The 21422-nt window shown below is 33.2% G+C and overlaps 1 protein-coding gene across 12 annotated transcripts in view; it reads left to right on the plus strand.

Moving 5' to 3' along the window:
• The window catches only part of LOC106873463 (voltage-dependent L-type calcium channel subunit beta-2), a 210815-nt gene that overhangs the window by 76952 nt on the left and 112441 nt on the right, over nucleotides 1–21422 (plus strand). The window contains exon 1 of one of the 12 annotated variants that reach the window (XM_014920831.3): nucleotides 1087–1623. The exons of 8 other annotated variants lie outside the window; for them this stretch is intronic. In XM_014920831.3, coding sequence (XP_014776317.1) covers nucleotides 1174–1623 — 450 coding nt within the window. In that variant the 5' untranslated portion in view covers nucleotides 1087–1173. Of the gene's footprint in view, nucleotides 1–1086; nucleotides 1624–20569; nucleotides 20804–21422 lie in introns of those variants that run through there. 3 more of the 12 variants (XM_014920834.3, XM_014920833.3, XM_014920840.3) reach the window with 3 other exon arrangements.

Raw genomic sequence — 21422 nt, forward strand, 5'->3', positions numbered from 1 at the left:
CCTCATAAAATATATTTATGCTCTTCAGAAAGCGATGAATACCACAATATCTTATTTCTATTGTAACTCTAAACATGATATAAAGTTAATCTAATAGTTGTATTTAATTTTCTAATCCTCTCATTTATTTGTTTATTAGACCTGACCTTACTTCATGTGTTGGTTATTAACCTATTCATGCTGATCGTCCATTTAAACTGACACTTAATTTATAAGGGTATAAAACAAATACTTGATACAAATTGTGATTTGTGTATGATCTGCATCAAAGAATGAAACATGTTCTTAATACATATGCAGTCTGTATCAAACGAATTTCAATGAAATTTTTTTCAGTTGTTATTTAGGTCAAAATAATAGTATCTGTGAATTTTCAGGCAATTTCATTCAATAGAAAACTTTCAGCAGGAATGGGTTAATATATATTGTCTATCTTCTCATTAGATCTATATGTATATCTTATACTTGACTAACAGCAGGTAAACATTTTAGTGTAGCATTCATATAATCATATAAAATAATTTTGCTTAATTTTTATTTATTTTCTCTCATATACTAGTTATAGATACTATTTAAATGAAGTATGGAATAAGTTTTAAATGAGAAAAAATTTACTCTACTGTGAAATTTTTTAAAGGTTAGTAAAACAGTACAATATCTTGAACTTGTTTATCTCTGATTTCTCTGATTTACTTTTCTTATTTACATTTTGGCTTACACAATAACTAGGATATTTTATCATCCCAGATAATATTGCTGTTAAGTTAACTCTTCAATTGTAAAGATTTTCTACTTTGGTATTTAAACAATTCTTTACATATTTCAACACTGTTGAACTTCTATAAGAAAACAGGTAATAGTACTAAGCTAGCTATATAAGAAATTTTTATTGAACCAGCCAACAGTACTTTAAATCAATCCTTTTAAACTAGCTATATGTTCAACAATTGATTTTAGTTGTCACAAATAGAACTACTTATTCAAGGTAGAGGCAGTGTTGGTGGTGTGGATGGCTAGCTTTAAAATACTACTACAAGATAATTCTGAAACATGTCATGTGGTTTTACGTCACAGTCACAGATGGGGGCTCCATGCATATGCCGAAGCAGAAGTCAACAACACTGGCTGATTTCAAATTTATCTTTTTTCAGCCTTAATTTTAACTTAGCTGTAATGATTGGTTGTGGAGATATTATTAAAAATGTGTTTTTAAACAATGAGACAGATTCACCATTTGATTGGGATCAGCTGTTTTTACATTCTGAACACTCTGGTCGTAGCTTACAACATAACCAGTCACAGAATTACTATGCAAACACATACACAAATTCACTCAATCATAAAACATGTCTACCAACTTCAACAGTTGATGGTTCTAAAAGATTATGTGTTGAAGATAATATATCCAACAGATATTTTCCAAATAATGCTGAACGGATCTTGCCATCTGTGCCAAAACGTAATGCAAGTTTTACAAAAGCTGTTGGTGGAGCAGACAAGAATTCTAATAATTCAAATGAAGTCAGCTGGCTCAATAATATTTCAGAAAATGGACTTTACAAAGCATCTGCACGAAACTCTAGTTTCTGTTATGCTGTTAATTCATCATCTCATGCCACAAAGGTTAGTGAGTGTTATAATGTATAATTGTTCTGCAGACTTGGCAAATTTCTTTTATGATAGACTAATGATAAACTAATGTAGCATAATGTTTTGTTTGTGATTTTTTAGAATACATTCTCCATAAAAGTATATGCTTGTTGTTCTCATATATATATATATATATATATATATATATATATATATACGTACAAACATGTGTGTGTGTGTGTGTGTGTGATTATGTTTTATTGCAAAAATTTAAGTAGAAGTGAGTGAAAATACCATATATCTTGTTTAAAGATTAAACATTAAAATATATACCTTTCTATTTTATAAATGTTTATATTCCCTTGGCAATAATAGTTAAAGGTTGTAATATCTTGCTGGATCTGTTTTGGTCTTATTTTTTTACCTACTTTTATAAAAGAATTCTTATCATATAAAAGAATTTTTATCATTTTGAAGCTATAACATTGTTAATATGATTAGGAAATATCAAAAATACTATTTTTTACAAAAAGTCCTGTACTTTGCAAAAAGCTTGGTACTTTACAAGCTGTATAGTTATGCTTTTTAATAAAACGATAATACTATCATTATATATTTTTATGGATTTTTTAAAATGAAGTTTAAATCTATTTATTTAAAATTAATATATCAAATGAGAATGGTAATATTTATACATGCTTCAGTCTTAGGGTAACCAACAACAAATTTAAATCTGATAGACATACCTTGTTTTCATATTTTTTAGAAAAATTATTTGAATTATATTGCATTAAATTAAAAAATTTATATAATTTACATTAGATAATTTTGCTTTTGTATTTATTGAAGATACTCTGAAATTTTATAAGGTTTCCTAAAACTCGGAAGAAGTTGAATATTTTGAAGGTCAGTAGATATGTAAACAGGAATAGAAACAATAAACAAGGTTTATTTTGACATAAGAAAGTAAGAAGACAAAAAAATACTTCTGAACTATTGTGGGTGTTTGCTAGAAATAGTAAATGGGTTCTTTTGTCTTAGGGGACTGAGTTGATAGAATATTGGACAACCAAATGAGAGATTGATGGTTAATTTTCTTCCAGTAAATAGTACTTTGTGTTTATAGCCAAGGCAAGCTCTGAAATGGGTCACTTCACCTACCTGTAAATAAACATCACATGGTTGAAATATCTTTTATTTATAGTGAATTAATGTAAAATGAATTATTGTTTCATTAATTTGTTGATCAGTTTCAAACCTTACTATGGATTTAATATGAAGAGAAATGTTCAAAGTAAATTTGACAGGATAAGTGTAAGCAGACTGAGAAATTCTTTTTATTATTCATTTTGATTAACATTTACATATCATCAAAATTGTGTCTTTGGATCTCTTGTGCAAATGGTATCTTGTAATTTCCTAAAGATCATTTTAACACAAGTTTGAACTAACTGGATGAGAAAGAGAGATTTTCTGTGTTTTTTGTGGTTTTTTCTATTGAGTTAGGTATCCAATATATTTTGATATGTATTCAGGTTTAAGTGGTGGTTCCATCAGAGACATGCAAAGTAAACTCAGTGCCTGTTAGTATTCATTCCATGAAATAAATTATAGTTGTTTTGAAATCTTGTGCAGAGTTTTAATGCAATAAAAGAATTTCTTTCTTTTGTATTTGCTGGATTTGGAGGAAGGGTAGTTCCTCTTGAACCTTTGTAAGTCAACATATGCAGAAAAGACATAAGCAGGGAATTCCAGAGGGCCAATATTCTGAGAAGGAAGGTCTAGGAGTAGTCATTAGAATGGGACTTGGGGTGTTAGAAACAATGAATGTGATGAGATAAGGATAGACAGCTGGGTTAGGAATGCCTGAGTGGAGTGGCACAAACTGACCTCACTCCAAAGTGCAGAGGACATAATAGTAACAATAGAGAAGATAGCACTCTGTTGGGCCAGAAGCTGAAGTATGTCTGTGAGTGATTTTATGCCAATCAGTCAGGTGGCTCTTTTCTGGTCTAAGATGTTTGTATGTGCTGCTGCTGCTACTACTGCTGTACCACCACCACCACCACCATCATCATTATGGATAAGTAAAGTGCCAATATTTGCTGGGGGATAACCGTTCTGTGGTCCTGAAGAAAAGGAACAGTCATTTGGATGCAGTCCTAGCTATGTTAAAAACATGCTTTCACTAGGAGAGATACTCAGTGATAGGGAAACTCAACAATTGGAGTGATTGTGAGAGCTCTAACTGAGTGCAGTTCATGATTAAGCAGCGTGTGGTATGATGATGTTTTCATGATCTGAGTATCATATGTTTTTTAGTTGTTTAAAGCAACAAGATTAGTGTGTCCCTATTGTAGGATGCTTTTTAGGCCTCTGATTACAGAGTCAATCTGAATTAGAACAAAGAGGTATTCTTGAATAGTTTGACATGAGATTATAAGGCATACATGGATTGAAACAGCCTGATAGTCAGGAACTATATCTTGTAATTGTCTGGATTGAAATAAGAGTGAGTAGAGTGACAGTGTGGCTTCTTATAATAATGTCTTAAAGTAATGTAATCCTTTCAAGTATTGACTCTAAATCAAGAAATTAATTTGATTAGTCTAAATCCTAATATAGGCTTTTGTTAGAAGAACTGATATTAAAATGGACTTACATTTGCAACACTCCTGTTATAATAAAATTTTATCCTTTAAATTTCATCATACTATAATGATTAAGAATAGCTCACTTCACAAGAATACTCTACATAATTGTGGCTGAGTCCTTCACTTTAAACATATTCCAGTGTGTAAAATTCCAGAATGTAGATATATAAATAACAATTTGTTTTCACAATTGTTATGTTCTTATAAAAGAAGATGAATTTGAGGAAAACTGGTCAAAGTAATAAAAGAAATGAAGTTTGTGAAAGAATAGTTATTTTAAGATTTTGAATGTTTCTTGTTTGTGTTTGTATTTCGATTAGCTTTCAATAAATATCCTAAATTCAACAACATTTCCTTTTTCTCATTTTAAAGGATGATAATGCCATTTCAAAAATTTTTATATCTTGCTCTTCAGAAAAAGTAAAGAAAAAATCCTAAGTAATTGATTTCATTTTGAAAGAATACATTTTTGGATAGCTTGTTCTAATTTTCTGTTGGAGAACTTTGTTTCATATGAGAAATATCCAGCAGTAGTAACACCATGGATGGTAGTATATAGAGTCAGAGATACAATTTTAATATTTGCTTTACTTATTCTATCCATTTATCATTTGTAGATGGAAAACAAGAATTTGAGTGTATCACTTGAGCAAAAGCATGAATGAAGATGCAAATAATAATAATTAAAATAGGAGTGAGTTGGGTGATAATGTGGCTTCTGATAATAATATCTTAGAGTAATATAATAATTTAAAGTATTGACTCTAAATCAAGAAACTAATTTGATTAGTCTAGATTCCAATTTAGACTTTTGTTAGAATAATTGGCATTAAAATAGACTTTTATTTGCAACATTCTTATAACGATGAAATTTTATCTTTTAAATTTCATCATACTGTAATAAATAAGAATAGCTCATTTCACAAGAATACTCTATTTAATTGTTGTAGAGTCCTTCAATTTAAACATATTTGATAGTGGTTTCAAATTTTGGCACAAGGCCAGCAATTTCAGGGAAGCGGGTAAGTCAATTACATAACCCCAATACTCAACTGGTACTGATTTTGTCTACCCTTAAAGGATGAAAGGCAAAGCCGAATTTGAACTCAAAATGTAAAGATGGACAAAATGCAAAAGATGGACCTGGCATGCTAACAATTCTACCTGCTCTCTGCCTTAAACATATTTCAAATTAAAACCATCATTATTTGCACCATGTACAGTGAGATCTAGAATAAATATTTGCATATTTATTCTTAATATGTCTCGGTAGGGTCAGAAGCAAAATATGCTAGTTGCTGTAGCATACATCACAAGGGAACAACTTCTCTCTCTTTTACAACAGCAATGTGTTTGAAATTTCCCCAAGACACCTGAAGAAGGCTGGAGAGTATATCAGCCAAAATGTTGTGTTAACAACAAACCAGATGAGGACAAATATCCGTCAAATGTAAATAATGTAAATAATGTAGTTTTGAAAGAAGTTTTTATAAAATTAGTTTTTAAACATTGAATGGCTATGGGGTTCTACCAGAGTAGAACAGTAATCAAAGGGGTCCATAGATAAAAAATGGCTGAGAACCCCTGTTCTAAATGATTACAATTACCCTCAGAACATTATTGTCAGCAGCTACATCACATTCAGTCACATGACCTAAATCGACACCTGCTACTTAAAAGACTGAAAGAGATTGGAATTGAAACTTGCATTGTCAACCTGCAGAAAAGCACCATTCTAATCTGCAAGAATCCTTAGAAAGATTCTTGAGATTTGAAGAAACATGTTGTCACCAACCTCAAAATAAATTCCTGTTAATTAAATTAGCATGTACTAACTTAATAATAATAATAATAATAATAATAATGGTTTCTGGGTTAGGCACAAGAAAGATTCTTGAGATTTGAGGAGACATGTTGTCATCAAACTTCAAAATAAATTCCTGCTAATTAAATTAGCATGTATTGACTTAATAATAATAACAATAATAATAATAATAATGGTTTCTGAGTTAGACACAAGATAAAATTTTTGATGGGAGGTAATCAGCTGATACTATCCATCACAAAAGGATGAAAGGGTAAGTTCATCAAGACTTGAACTCAGAGTGTTAAGATCTGTTATGAGATATTGCAAGGTATTTTATCCAATGCTGTAATGATTCTACGAGCACAGAGCAGGGCAAGAAATCTGGGAAATGGGGAAGGAATATCAATCCCAGTATGGACTGATACTTATCTTATGGTACCTGAAAGGATGAGAGACAAGGCTGATCATGGCAGTGTTTGAAACATGTAAAACCTTAACTGAATTCTGCAAGGCATTTTCATCAAATGCTATCGTGGTTCTGCCAATTTACTACCTGATAGTAAAAGTAAACTTGGTTTCAATGTCTTAATGCAATTGGTTCCCAAATAGGTAAATAGATTTAGCTGTTGGTTGATATTTTGATTTGATATAGAAGAAAATTTTATCTTGAAACATTAATTTCTATTAAAATCACTATATTTAAGATGACATCAAGAAAAAGCAGCTTCTTTGCAAAATTTATGTAAATATTAATCTTGTGCTATAGCAACTAAGTCACTAGTTGATGTCTTAATCTATATTTGAGGTAACTTGGCATTAATCCTATTTAACTGCTTTCTGTGGTTTTCATTTTTGTTCCACTTTTTCCAGTTAGATCTAAGGGAAGCAATTATGTTATGCATTACAATGTAAAATCCAAGTGGTTGGTGGTACTGAAACAAGGCTTACAATTAGGGTTATTTATAATGCTAACATCATATTCATTCCGTGGCTGAAACTAAATTTAAAAGCAAGGAAACATTTGTTTCTGTATTTGATTTTTTTTTCTATATGTTATGATTAGAAAGAACTTATTTTTTATTAAATTACTTGATGGGATCATAACACTAACGTTTCCTTAAGAATATTATATTAAAAATCAGCATATTTCAAATAAACTTCAATAATAATTTATCATCATCGGCAGCATAATTATTTTAATGTTAGCAAGAAAAAATGGAGAAAGGTTGAGAGTTTCTGCCTCACTGCATATCTCCTGTCATCATTATCTTGTGTCATCTCCTCTACGAAGGTCAGTATTTTCACATTTCATCTCTTTTTTTATATTTATAGGACTACTTTGGTCAGTCTCTACATCTACTGCCATCAATCCATAGTGTTCTTTTATTCAATAACGATAATTCTTTGCATTGCAGATCCACTCTGGTGAAGAACACATTAGTTGTTATATCTGATGCAAAGTTATTTTCTTAACTTACTTATGAGCCTTTCATGTAAAACTGCACATCAAACAAACAATATGTTTCCCTTTCTCTGTTTTCTCTCATCACCATCACCATAAAGCATATTGCTTCACACTTCACTCAGCCTGCCCTTTGATCAGAGGGAGAAAAACCTTTGTGTTTGGAAGAGATAACAGATTGATGCAAAAGTAAATATATAACATCTTTCTATGAGTTTTGTCTCAAGTTATTATAACATCACTTGATCCATCACCATCATTGTGTCACTTAAGCAAGAAAACTTTATTTGCAACTTTCAACTAACCAACCATGCTTGACATTTACTTCACTGCTGCCCTTGATGTCAGCTACTCCAGTCTGTTAAGTTCTACTTTTCTATCAGATTTTTCTACATCTTTCATCTTCTCATTTCTTGCTCTGTCTTGAATTCTTACTTAAATTTAGTTTCATGGTTTTGGGATCAACCTCGCTGTAAGACCCAGAGTTCTAGTAGAATGCACATTTGATTGAGTGTTTTTTACTATAATTCCAAGCTGACCAATGTTTTGTAAGGATAGACAGAAACTGCAGAAGCCTATCATACTTACTTATATCATTATCATCAACACATTGTTGTTGTCATCGTCATCGCTGACATCTTCATCATCATCTAACATCTATTTTTCATACTGGCCTGGGGTGGACAGTTTGACAGGATTCAAAAAAGCAGAAAACTGCATCATGCTCCAATATCTACTTTGTATGGTTCCTATGGCTAGATGCTCTACCTAATACCATCTGCTTTTTTTCATGGCAGCAGCACCAGTGAAGTTGCCGTGTAACACACAAAACTAAGATTCTTCTTAACTGATAAGCACTACAACAGAGAAGAAGGTGGCTTTGTGCTTGGTGTTGAGAAGTTAAAGTATGAAAGAAGGAGCTGGAACAGGTTTCAGGTTGTAGAGGAGATACATAACTACCCCACATTATATAAGAGTGAGTGGGGGTAATCTGAGTTGAACTGGAAAGAGAGATAAAGAGGGGGGGTGATGAGATGTCAGAGTGAGACCTCAAGAAACAAGGAGAGAAAAAGGGAGAATAGGGCAGAAGAACAAGAAAAGTAGGTGGTAGAAGTTACAAGAATGTATGGGAAGAGTGAGAGATGGTTAGAAATGGGAGTGAACGGTGAACAAGAGTGGAGGGATGGTTAATAATATGAGTTGGTGGAAAGACAGGGGAGAGTAAATGATGACTGACATTATAGAAGGAAGTGACAAGAATTAGAATAGTAATAAAATTGTAGACAAAGAAAGGATGATGATGAAAGAAAGAAATGTGATGGGTGAGTAGGTTATAGGAATGTGTGTGAGAGATGATAGGAGTGTAGAGTGAGCCAACAGGAAGTGTTTTAGGGGAGAGGAGAGAGATAAGTTAGTAGCACAGAAATGTGATTAATGTAAAATGTGAGTGGAGAAGGACAATATTAAGAATGAAGGATGGATGTCAAACGAAGTGGTTCTGAGTAGTGGGAGAGATAACTGATAGCACAGAAAAGGATGGTGAAATATGTAGTTCTGTTTATCATTTAATAACAGCAGCAAAATACTGTAGTAGTTAGGCAAGTAATGGAAGAATCATTGATAGAGAAATGAGGAGGTAGTGGGGAAAGCATAACATGGGTAAATTGCGTGAGGGGGCCCAGTTGTATGTATAGACATTATGCTTCCAGAACCCCGATTTTATTATGATGGGGGAAACTGAGGTTCTGGAAGCTTAAGTTTGAACACTGTGTACCACCAACCCAATCATCACAGCTCTATGAAGCTCAAAATTATATATGAGTGTATGTATGTATACCTGTGTGTATGTGTGTGTGTGTGTGTGTGCATCGAGTGTGCATGAATAATGGCATTCCACACTTGTTATTGGTTGACTGAAGTAGTGATGTTGTTGACATTCCTTGTTGACATTATGACTGGTTGCTCTGTGCTTTCAGAGACCTTTGGCATAAAAAAAAAACCCCTTACTTGAAAACTTGTAAGGGATGGCCACAGAAAGAACATCCAGCCATAAAATCCTCCTGCAACCAACTTTCAGTCTAAACCCATGCTAGCATGGATGTTAAACAAAGTAGCATATGCAAAATTTCTTAGGAAAGATATTATGAAATGTGTGTCCAAACAAAACCTGCTGACTTTTAAATGGAAAGATCTCATTGTTTAACCTTTTAGCATTCAAGCTGGCTATATCTGGCCTTGTTTTATGTTCCAAATGGTTAGATTCAGCTTTACACACCTACCCTACAATGTCATTATAAATATAAGCAATCACACTATTGATATCTTGATAGTTATGAGACAATGCATGATTAATTTAAAACAATATGAACAAATAAGCATTACATTTGATAAAATGATCTGAATGCTAAATGGTTAAAGTTAATTTTATATTTTGTGTTTTTTTTTCTTATTTTTTACAATGTTTAAATTGGTTCCAGCTTTGATTGTTTTCAGGTACCCTATTTCTATTGACTGGCTTTTTATTTACTCTTAAAACCTTTATATCAGAAGCTGGTTTCAGTCTTCTTAATCATTATGCTATTATTCTGTTGGCCAATTACCAGCTAAATCAAGATGTGTAAAACAAAAAACATGAACAAAAAGAATGAAGTCTTAGTAATAAATATGTAAGCAATGATGTCAGTTTATGGAGAGAATGGAATAAATTCTTATACTTTTAAATACCATTTGGAGTATGATAACTCCAGTGCAAATGTGCAATGTATTTCAGCAATGTAAAACATAGTGTTTGTATATAATAAAATAATGTGGTGTGTGTGTGTGCATGTGCATGCATACATCTGAGAGAGAGAGAGAGAGAGAAGGTCTTTATCAAAGTACCAACCAGCATAGAAGCTGCAGGCAAAGGACAAACTCTGGAGAAAATATAATAATGGCTCTTTTTATAATATTTAAGGGTCTCCAGAGAGCTGTTGAGGAAGAAAACACATCAAAAAGTAAACAGTCTGATTGGCTGAAAATGATCACAAAAACAATGATGTGTTTTGTTTACAGGGTTACTATACTCATCCAAACAAGGTCATGTTTGGTTCATCAACAAGTGTACCCTTGCTGGTAAACTGAAAATGAAGTATAAATTTTCATTATTGGAGGCAATTTTAATGCTATAATGAATGTATGTATATTTGTCTATGAGTGTGTATCTGTGTGAAAGTGAGAAAGATGAACTTAAAGTATGACATTTATAATGAAATAGTCTTACAACTGTTTCTGGGATATTATGGATATCCCTTCATCAGAGATGGTATGAGAAAATTATTGTGGAAATGGAGGAGATAGAGAATATAGAAGGAAATAAGAGAATGAAAGTAGAAATAAGATATATAAAGATATTGTAGTTGCAGTTCCATTATTTGAGGAAAATGGAGTAAAGAAATGGTAAAAAGTTTCCTGTACATGGTATGTAAGTTCCAATAGCAGTTCATGTTTAGTCATTTCAAAGTATGGAGCCATGGAATCGGTGTTACAGTGTTGCTCATTCGAAAGGGTTTTGTGGTGTAAATGAAAATTTGAGAATGTATTGGTAGTATTTGTGTATAGATGGGGGGGGGGGGGTATGATTAGAAAGAGGAGATAGGTCAAATTTAAACCAGGAAGAGAAAATGAGAGGAAGAAAGAGAGAAAAAAGAAAAAAAGAAAAAGAGAAAAAACAAAAAGTGAAAAGAGTAAAAAAAATGTGATGAAAGGGTGAAAGAAGTGAGAAAAGGAGTGTTAGTTGGTGGTCATGATAATGTGATGGGAGGATGGGAGAGGTGTGGAGGAGGGATAGGAGGAGATGAGAAGGTAAGGAGTAAAAGAATGTGTATGTGAGTAGGAGTGATATGACAGCTACACATGCATGCTCACGCACATCCATAGATGTAGTCATACACGTATATGTATGCGCATACATGTATACATGCATGCACATGCATATACATGCGCACAGGTACACACACATTTACAGTCACATGCATGCGTGCATACAGGTACTTACGTTTACATATATATATATACATACACACACTCATTCATATATATTTGTGTATATATATGTTCATACACACACACACACACACATACTAATATGCATACTAATACTAGACCCACATTAGACTCCTCACTTGTATCATTATCAAACCAAGAATTTAACTACAGTCTATCCATAGCACTTACTTAGCATTACCCAACACTCTTTGGGTCTTCTAGATACCGATACCTCTCATATATATATACACACACACACACATATATATATATATATATACAATTAAACCTTGGGAGAGGCATTATGCCGGTAATAAACACACGCACTGGTTCAGTCCTTTATTAATTTATATAGTTTTTTGTTAAATTATTTCATTGCACTCTTGCAATCTCTTCAGTAACTTGTCTCTCCACTTCCATTTATTTTGAATATATGATCTGGCGTTGTTTTGGCGTTGTTTCGAAACTGTTTGGTATGAGCATGTGAGTGTGTGCAAGCTCGTATGTGTGCACGCTCATATGTGTGCACGCACTTATGTGTTCGTGCTTATATGTAAGTATGTGCGTCCATATGTGTGTTTGTAACAATTTCGTTTATATCAGATCAGATAGAGACTTTTTAATTAATTTATTTACGTTCATATTCCGCATCATATGTGTGAACAACACATGCAACCACGGGCAATTGTAAGGCCCTCATCTACGTGTATTTGGTGTTTAAAATTGGTTGCGTTTCAGTTATGAGGACCGACTCCTGTATTTGTCGCAAAGATGCGTCACCGGGGTGTCTAGACAGGATTTCTATGTTAATTCTGTCCAGTACACCACCATGTTGTTCTTTGGCATGCTGGTAGAGCACCGAGGTTTGTTTTTGATTATTATAGGAGGGACTATAATAATCAAAAACAAACCTCGGTGCTCTACCAGCATGCCAAAGAACAACATGGTGGTGTACTGGACAGAATTAACATAGAAATCCTGTCTAGACACCCCGGTGACGCATCTTTGCGACAAATACAGGAGTCGGTCCTCATAACTGAAACGCAACCAATTTTAAACACCAAATACACGTAGATGAGGGCCTTACAATTGCCCGTGGTTGCATGTGTTGTTCACACATATGATGCGGAATATGAACGTAAATAAATTAATTAAAAAGTCTCTATCTGATCTGATATAAACGAAATTGTTACAAACACACATATGGACGCACATACTTACATATAAGCACGAACACATAAGTGCGTGCACACATATGAGCGTGCACACATACGAGCTTGCACACACTCACATGCTCATACCAAACAGTTTCGAAACAACGCCAAAACAACGCCAGATCATATATTCAAAATAAATGGAAGTGGAGAGACAAGTTACTGAAGAGATTGCAAGAGTGCAATGAAATAATTTAACAAAAAACTATATAAATTAATAAAGGACTGAACCAGTGCGTGTGTTTATTACCGGCATAATGCCTCTCCCAAGGTTTAATTGTATTTCTTTCAACACACGTATCCACATCAAGAATCTTGCACACGAAATACACATACGAAATATATATATATATATATATATATATATGAAAGAAGGTTTGAAAATGCACCTATTTTCCAAAAATATCTATTTACTTAACCGGCTTCACCCCCCTTTCGTCATCTATTACTTTAATCCGGCTGGACCTGCGATTAACAATATATTATTTTCTTCAGTAAATAATATATTGTTAATCGCAGGTCCAGCCGGATTAAAGTAATAGATGACGAAAGGGGGGTGAAGCCGGTTAAGTAAATAGATATTTTTGGAAAATAGGTGCATTTTCAAACCTTCTTTCATATATATTTCCACTCGTACGATATTCCACAACTTTACTTTATTATATATATATATATATATATATATATATATACAATGGACTTCTTTCAGTTTCCATCTACCAAATTTACTTTGGTCAGCCTGAGGCTATAGTAGAAAACACCTGCCCAAGGTACCACACAGTGGGACTGAACCTGGAACCATGTGGTTGGGAAGCAAGCTTCTAACCACACAGCCACGCCTATATATATATATATATACATTTTGGGGGAGATTCTGTGGCATACATATACAATGAACTTCTTTCAATTTCCATCAACCAAATACACTTATAAGGCTTTAGTTAAGCCAGGTCTATAGCAGAATACACTTGCCCAAGGTGTTGTTTTGTAAAACTGAACCCAAACCCACATGCACCATACAGCCATACCTGTGCCATGATAGAAATCATTCTAGGCATGACCTCAGTCTTAAGGGTTTCTAAGATAACAATCATCATCTCATCTGTCTTACCTTATTTAAAATAGTAAGATGTGATTTTGGGCTGATTTGGTTTCTATTTCTAGCTGGTCAAGCAATATTTCAGATGAGTCAACAAAAGAGTTTCAGCTTAATGTACACATTCTCTTGTAGGCTCATCTGAAATTTTAATTTAATATTTAAATACACTGATTAGATGGGGATAGGTGGGAGGGTTTAATAACCTGCATTGTAGAGAAAAAATAAATGAACTTCTTTGGTTTCTCTTGCTTATCACAGATGTTATAAATGGTTAAAAGCAACAGGATTCACAGACTGATTCATATGAAATAGTAAAACAGTTCAGTCTAGAAATAACCTTGTCAGAAATTTAGAAATAGTAGCACGAAAAAGTATGCTGGGGTTAGAATGTTCATTACCACCACTGCTGCCAACACCACCCAAACTAGAACCACCACCACCACCACCACCACCACCACCACCATACCACAACCACCACCATGTCCCCCTCCCCCATTTTAACTTTTGTTTCTCTTTACCTGTGCATATCACGTTACTTTGGCACCAAACCAGTTAAACAAATAACTGATATAAGGTGGTGCAGTTCTCTGCTGCACATTATTGGTACAGTAACATTGCAAGAATTTGTGTAATTGGGTGAAGGCTATAATAGCTGGTTGTACTGTTTTGGGGTTTTTTAAATTTTTTTTTAATTTTCATTTAACACTACACTATTAAGAACCAAACAACTTAAGAAAGAATTAAGAAACAGAGAATATAGGGGACACTATGATCCCCATTTAGTACCTCAAAAATCCAAGAGATATACTTTTAACGAATAAATCATGTATGCTATTATTGAGAAGCTAAGTCTACTCTGTGGTTATGAAATTTGCTTTCCTACCTCAGGTTCTACTATAGTCTTGTGAACATCTTTGGTAGATGGAAACTGTAAGAAGCCTGTCATATGTGTTTGTGTATGTGTGTGGAATAAGACACTCTAGAAAAGTAATTGCGCTTCATGACAATTTGCTTGAAGAAAAGTAGGTTTGAAGACTTAAAAGCGCTACGGAAATGGTAAAAGTAAATGTTAGTTTATGATTTATTTGAAAATTCATTTTTAAGAACAGGTATGTCCAACAAACAATCTTAAACATGATGATAGCATGGAAAATATAAGAAAATGTTCTGTGAAATTAGAATGTATTTGCTAAAGAATACTTTGTTTGATTTTTCTCAACCAAATAATAATCTTTATATTTAAATTCTTTAAAACTTTCTCTTTATTGAAACAGAAAAAAATCTAACTATTCCATTTGTATCTAACTACACTGTCACACACACGCATACACACACACACACACACACATGCATGTGCACATTGTGTGGCTGAGGATATATATATGGATTTCCTACACTTCCCATTTTATTTTATCCTATTTTCTGACATGATAATTTCTTGCATTAGATTTAAAACTTTAGGTTTAAAGGGGTGAAAAGTTGGAAGATGTGACATTCATGCTTTTCTGAAATGTAAGATAAGTTCCACCTTGGGCAAGTGCCTTCTACTATAGCCTCAGGCTGACTAAAACCTTGTAAGTAGATTTAGTAGACGAAAACTGAAAAAAGCTCATTGTGTGTGTGTATGTGTCTGTGTGTCTTTGTGTATGTGTTTGTCCCTCATCACCACTTAACAACTGGTGTTGGTGTGTTTATGTCCCTGTAACTTAATAGTTCAGCAAAAGAGACTGACTGAATAAGTACCAGGCTGTACAAAAAAATCAAAAAAATAATAAGTACTGAGGTCGGTTTGTTTGACTAAAATCATTCAAGGCATTGCTCCAGCATGGCTGCAGTCTAATGACTGCAACAAGTAAAAGATAAAAGATAAAAAATAAGTGAAATAGGGTACTTTTTTTTTACCCTTGTTCTTATTCATTAGCATCATTACCATAACCATTTTATGCCTACCTTTCATGATGGTATGGGTTGGACAAGCCATCATGGTTCTAGTCAGTTCTTATATAGAGGTACTGTCCCACTGGACAGGCTGGAAAATCACGTCTCACTCATACATTTCATTTTTTAGTTTGTCTTTTCAGAGTATATTGGGTACACTAAAGAGGTTGTCATGTAATTGATTAAAGTTAAAGGATTCTCTCAATCCTATATATTTGCTTGGTTGCCAACTGTTTTACAGATTGTAGTGGATGCATTTTATCATAGCATTGACAATAATGAAGTTGTCTTGAATATGTAAGGCATTTGAGGATGATTTATATTCACAAGGTGTATGTCTTCTATTATAATCATTGTAAATAAGTAAATATCAGTGAATTAATAGTTTTTTACTGGTTGGAGAAATATTATTAATTATAGCATTGACTACTTCTTTTAGTGTAAGGGTACTGTACATCAACTAGCATAAACTATATCATTATATTGATGCAAATGCATCAGTAGAATCAATAGAAAATAAATATCAGCATAGATTCTGATAAGCAAGATTCTTGTTAGTAAGAAATATAATTCTTAATTTACCTCAGCCTAACAAATTTTGTGTACCACTGAATAGAAAACTGGTACCAGTATTTGTATGTTATGACAGAAACTTATTATATTCTATTGTAATAATTTCAGCATATGAACATTAGTCAGTAGTATACAATAACTAATGTTGATAAAATTACTTTTTATAAGTTTCTAGTTCATCAGTTGTGTATGACTCACATTGATAAATCAATGAAAGCTGTGTGGAAAAGAAAAATATCTGTATATTTTCAATATAAAGAGTGCTATTTGGGCAGCATAAGTATTAAATACTTGCTATTAGAATTAACTAGCAACGTCTGACTAGCAATTCTTTTTTATAAAGTATTGTAGGAAGTATATTTACCTCATATCATATAAAATGTCCTGACTACATTTATGAGAGTGCATGTGACCAAATAAATAGGCTACAAGCCAAACAAGTCAAGAGGTCTGTCACTGGTACTGCAGTGTGTCTGTGATTAAAGGCACCTTATCAAATGGCTAAATCCACTCAGCTAGAAATAGTAACACAGAATAGGGACAACTTTCTTCTGCAAATAGCAAAAGTATTGCAAAGTTGACAAGTAGTTCATTAGCTTGCAGTATGGAGTTCAGTTCCTCCTGTGACTATAACTCAGAGTAAGGTTGGTTCTATCAAGTTAATTTGTTCAAAGATGGGAGTTGCAACAACTCGATATATTAAAAAAAACTCAATGTGGAAAACTGGCAGAATTGTTAGCATACTGGGCAAAATGCTTAATGATATTTCGCCCATCTTTATGTTCTGAGCTTATATTCTGTTGAGGTTGACTTTGTCTTTCATCCTTTTGGAGTAGATAAAATAAGTACTAGTTGAGCATTGGGGTTGATGTAATTGACTTACCCCTGCCCCTGAAATTGTTAGTCTTGTGCCAAAATTTGAAACCAATATATTAAAGAACTTGTCACTAATCTTTCCATTTACATTTCACAGTATAATTGCACATTTTTTGTTGTTGTTATTTTGTATTGTGTAAGATAAAATTTATCAAATGGATTGATGGAATTTATGTCACTAGTTATTGTAGTATTTGTATGTTATATGAAATTTACTTGCTGTATGAGCCTCTAACTCACCTTTTTATAAAAGCTGTTATTACATTCATGGAAAGATTTTAATTCAACTCTGCAAGTTAATGAAAAATTCATCCGTTTTGTAGTGTTCAGCTATGACAGTTTGCACCAGCAGATTATATTAATATGTTGTATAATCTACTTAAATATTGGTGAACTGGGCTTCTGAGTGTTGAGTATATTGGTTGTATACACAACACAACACTGGTGACAGGACTAAAATCACTAACATTCAGTACATCATTGACTCAGCAGTATGTAGCCTCTTTTAATGCATTTATAAGTTTCTAACTGTGTGGATCTAGGAACGGCAGAATGGTTATGAAATTTGCTCTGCAGCCACGAAGTCCCAGAATTGATTTCACATTGTAGCATCTTGGACAAGTGCATTTACAATATTCTTAGATTCCTCCAAACCTTGTGGGTGAATTAGGATATATGGAAACAGTAAAAACTCTATGGAAACCTATCTGATGTACTGTGCCTGTAATTCAAAGGTCTGGCTTTGTTAAACATGTGTCATACTGATTCTATCTGTGGAATACTCAACCATTTTCTACTCTAGCTCTATGAGTAGGTTGTTCAGCTGATCAAACAACTGGATGCTCTAATGTTGAAATTGAGGGGTAGATCCACTAATCATATTTGTTTAGTAAATAAGGACCCCTACTGAATCTTTCGTGTTGAGGATGTCTAATATAGGTACAATACTATAAACTTGAGGGAAGACTGCAGAGATTTAATTAACCTCACTATTTCTCCAGTCTTTATTTTATTGATCCCAGAAGACTGAAAATCAACCTTGTGATTTAAACTCAGACTGTATGTGGGCATAACTTAGCACTACAAAGTATTAGTCCATTACTCTACCAGATCCATAATCTACTACCATTTATCTACTCAAAAATAACGAAAACTTACTTATGTATCTTATTTATTTCTAATCACTGTTGCTATAAAGCCATTGTCACTAAATACGGAAAATTAGAAGATGTTCTTGTTTCAATAATCAAGGTACAGATTGTCCTCTGGATCAGTAGCCAGCCTAATTTCAAGTTTTGCTCATGATAGATTTGAACTCAACACTTTAAGTTTATTAAAACCAGGTGTATGGTATTATTAAAACTCTAGTCACATGCTTAATTTTAAGATTCTCGTAGTGTTCTGGTAGAGTAAAATATTCTAACTTCCATGCAAAATTCATATCCTGCAATATCCTGATTTTTAGGAGTTGATAGATTTTCTTATCTTGGTAAGTTGATCTTCTTTTCATCTGAAAACTAAAACTTTCTCTTTAAATATGAAATATATATATCAAATATATATTAATAATATAAAATTTAATCAGTGAAAAGATTAACTTTGTACCCCACCACCCACCAGAAAGCATCTTATTGATCTTTTCGTTAAGTAAAACAGGTCTAGATACTTATCATTAAGTTATAAACCAGGAATTTAAGGGTACCAAGTATTGTACATAAGGCAGGGAACTAGTGAAAGAGGCCCATATTTAGAATGGGTGAATAGAACAAGTAAATAATAAGCATTCATAAATCCTGTAAAGTTAGTGAATGAAAACTGTTTAAGAAAGTTAAGCTGATATAAATGATTAAGGATTAAGCAATGAGGTTAGTACGTCAATTTAACTCCATCTCCACATATATTCCTGAACTTTATTTTGAAGCAAAATATATTCTTTCTCTAATATGATAAATATATTGTATTTATATCTTTATTTATTATGATTTTGAAGGCATATAGCCTAATGTTTGACTCATGAGCATAAAGATTGTGAGTTCAATTCCTAGATCCGATAGTATGTTGTGTTCTTGAGCAAAGCACTTCATTTTACGAATCTCCTGTATGCTCAGCTGCAAATGGATATTAGCTGGGTGCTGATGCAATACTCTCTCTCCCTTCTACTGTCACATTCTGAATACCTGTGGGTGAGGGAACTGAAAGGGTGTCTATATCTGTTTGTGACTATGTTGGTACCTAAAACAATTAGCAAAAGCATGGTACATATTAGCAAAAGGCACACTTGCTCATGAGTGATGGTTGGCTGAACTATACTGTACAGTTATGATTAACTTTCAGAAAATGCCTGAGCACAGCTGAAATATTTCAAGGTATAATTTCTTGAGTTTTTATATCCATTAACTTTTCATATTAAGTATAAAATGTCAATGGTGAATACTAAAATATTTTGTATTTCTAATATAAAAGTTTAACTCCTCTTCTTACTCTTTTTCTTCCTCCTTCCTTTTCTTTCTTCATATTTACCAATTTTGCCTATGAGTCACACAATGAACTGACTGCTTCTTAGAAACCTCATTATGGGTAAACAAGATGACTTCATTCAGTTGATGTAATCTTTATACGCCATATGCGCAGGATTTGAATTTGTATAGGCTGTTTTGTGTTCAATTTCCAATGAATGAATTGTCTTGGTTTTGTTTAGTAATCGATCCTGATGGAGTGCACTCCAGTCCTGCTAAAGTACACAATAGTTAGCCACATCTACTACCACTAATACCACTATTACTACAAGTAATACTACTGTTGCTACTGTTACAGATGGAAACTAACTTACTAAGAAATGTCCAGTCAATAACAAGGTCTAGGTTTCAAATATCAATACTCCATCCTGTTACCAATCACTTGTGGATATTGTAACACATATCACATATCCACCATAAAAGGGAAGAAAGCATTAGAACAAAAACAAAAAAATAAATAAAACCCTCGTACAAAACTGCTTGGTACCTTTATGATATTCCATGAAGTTCAAGTAGTTGTTATTGGGTATATGTTTTCAGAAACCCCTTCTATTGCTGTTACTAATACTGTTGCAGCTGTTTCTGTTGTTGTTAGTATTGTTGTTGATCGGCTGCAATTGACTTTCGTGATACAGCCATACACTACTAGTTCATTGTTAACTATTCCAAATTGGGAAAAATCAATAAAACTCTTCTGACTATTACTACTACATGGGGAGTTCCGCAGTGTGAATACAGGAGTGTCTATACGGTCTTTAAAATGTAGCCTATCTACCATCTCTAATTGCTCTAGACAGTCCAGTTTTTGAGTGTGGATGTGTGTGCATGGGTGCATGTATGTGTGCATGTGTGCATGTGTGTACACCACTCCTAATACTATCCCACTTCAGTTTATATATATAGTCACTGCTTTCTCAGAGTCATGGTACTTATGAGTCAAGTTTCTGGTTAAGGCTTTACTTTTGTGAACATTCTACTGAGTATGGTTATGTCAGAAAGTGAATACCCAAGTCAGCAGAATCTCTTGGATAATATGGCAGGGTCCCTGGTAAGTTAATATTTTTATGTCTTATGTAACAACTATTCATCTAGCCAGCAGCAACAACAGTAGTAGCAGTGGCAGCAGCAGCAGCCTACTAATGCTGCTTTTCAGCATAAAACTTTTATTAATGTTTTTCCTTATGGTGGAGAAACTATTGGTATTGAGATAATAATAACATTGATAACTGTTACAGTTGCTCTTTTGATAGATTAGTAGTAGTAGTAGCAGCAGCAGTAGCAATGGTACTGGTAGTAGGTTGCTAGTGGTAATGATGTTTGTTACTGGTGCCAGTGATAGTGTACTAAGCTATATATATATATATATATATGTGTGTGTGTGTATATATATATATATATATATATATATATATAGAGAGAGAGAGAGAGAGAGAGATATAGAAAGTGTGTGTGTATGTTGATTGTTTTGTGATTGGAGAAAATTGGACAGTTGTGGAAAAGTTACTTTACAACAGAATGTATTTAACTATCTGTGTAAAATGTAAATAAGTGTAGGATGTCCCAAAGTGTACAGTAACTTTTTTGGTATTGAACAGAGAAAAGAACGGACTGTTTCAGTTGTTCACAAACTATGTAGTTTAGTTCTGTGTTTCTTATGGTGGGACTAA

The sequence above is a fragment of the Octopus bimaculoides genome, chromosome 2 (genome assembly GCF_046866305.1).
Source record: "Octopus bimaculoides isolate indiv1 chromosome 2, ASM4686630v1, whole genome shotgun sequence".
Classification (NCBI taxonomy): Eukaryota; Metazoa; Mollusca; class Cephalopoda; order Octopoda; family Octopodidae; genus Octopus; species Octopus bimaculoides.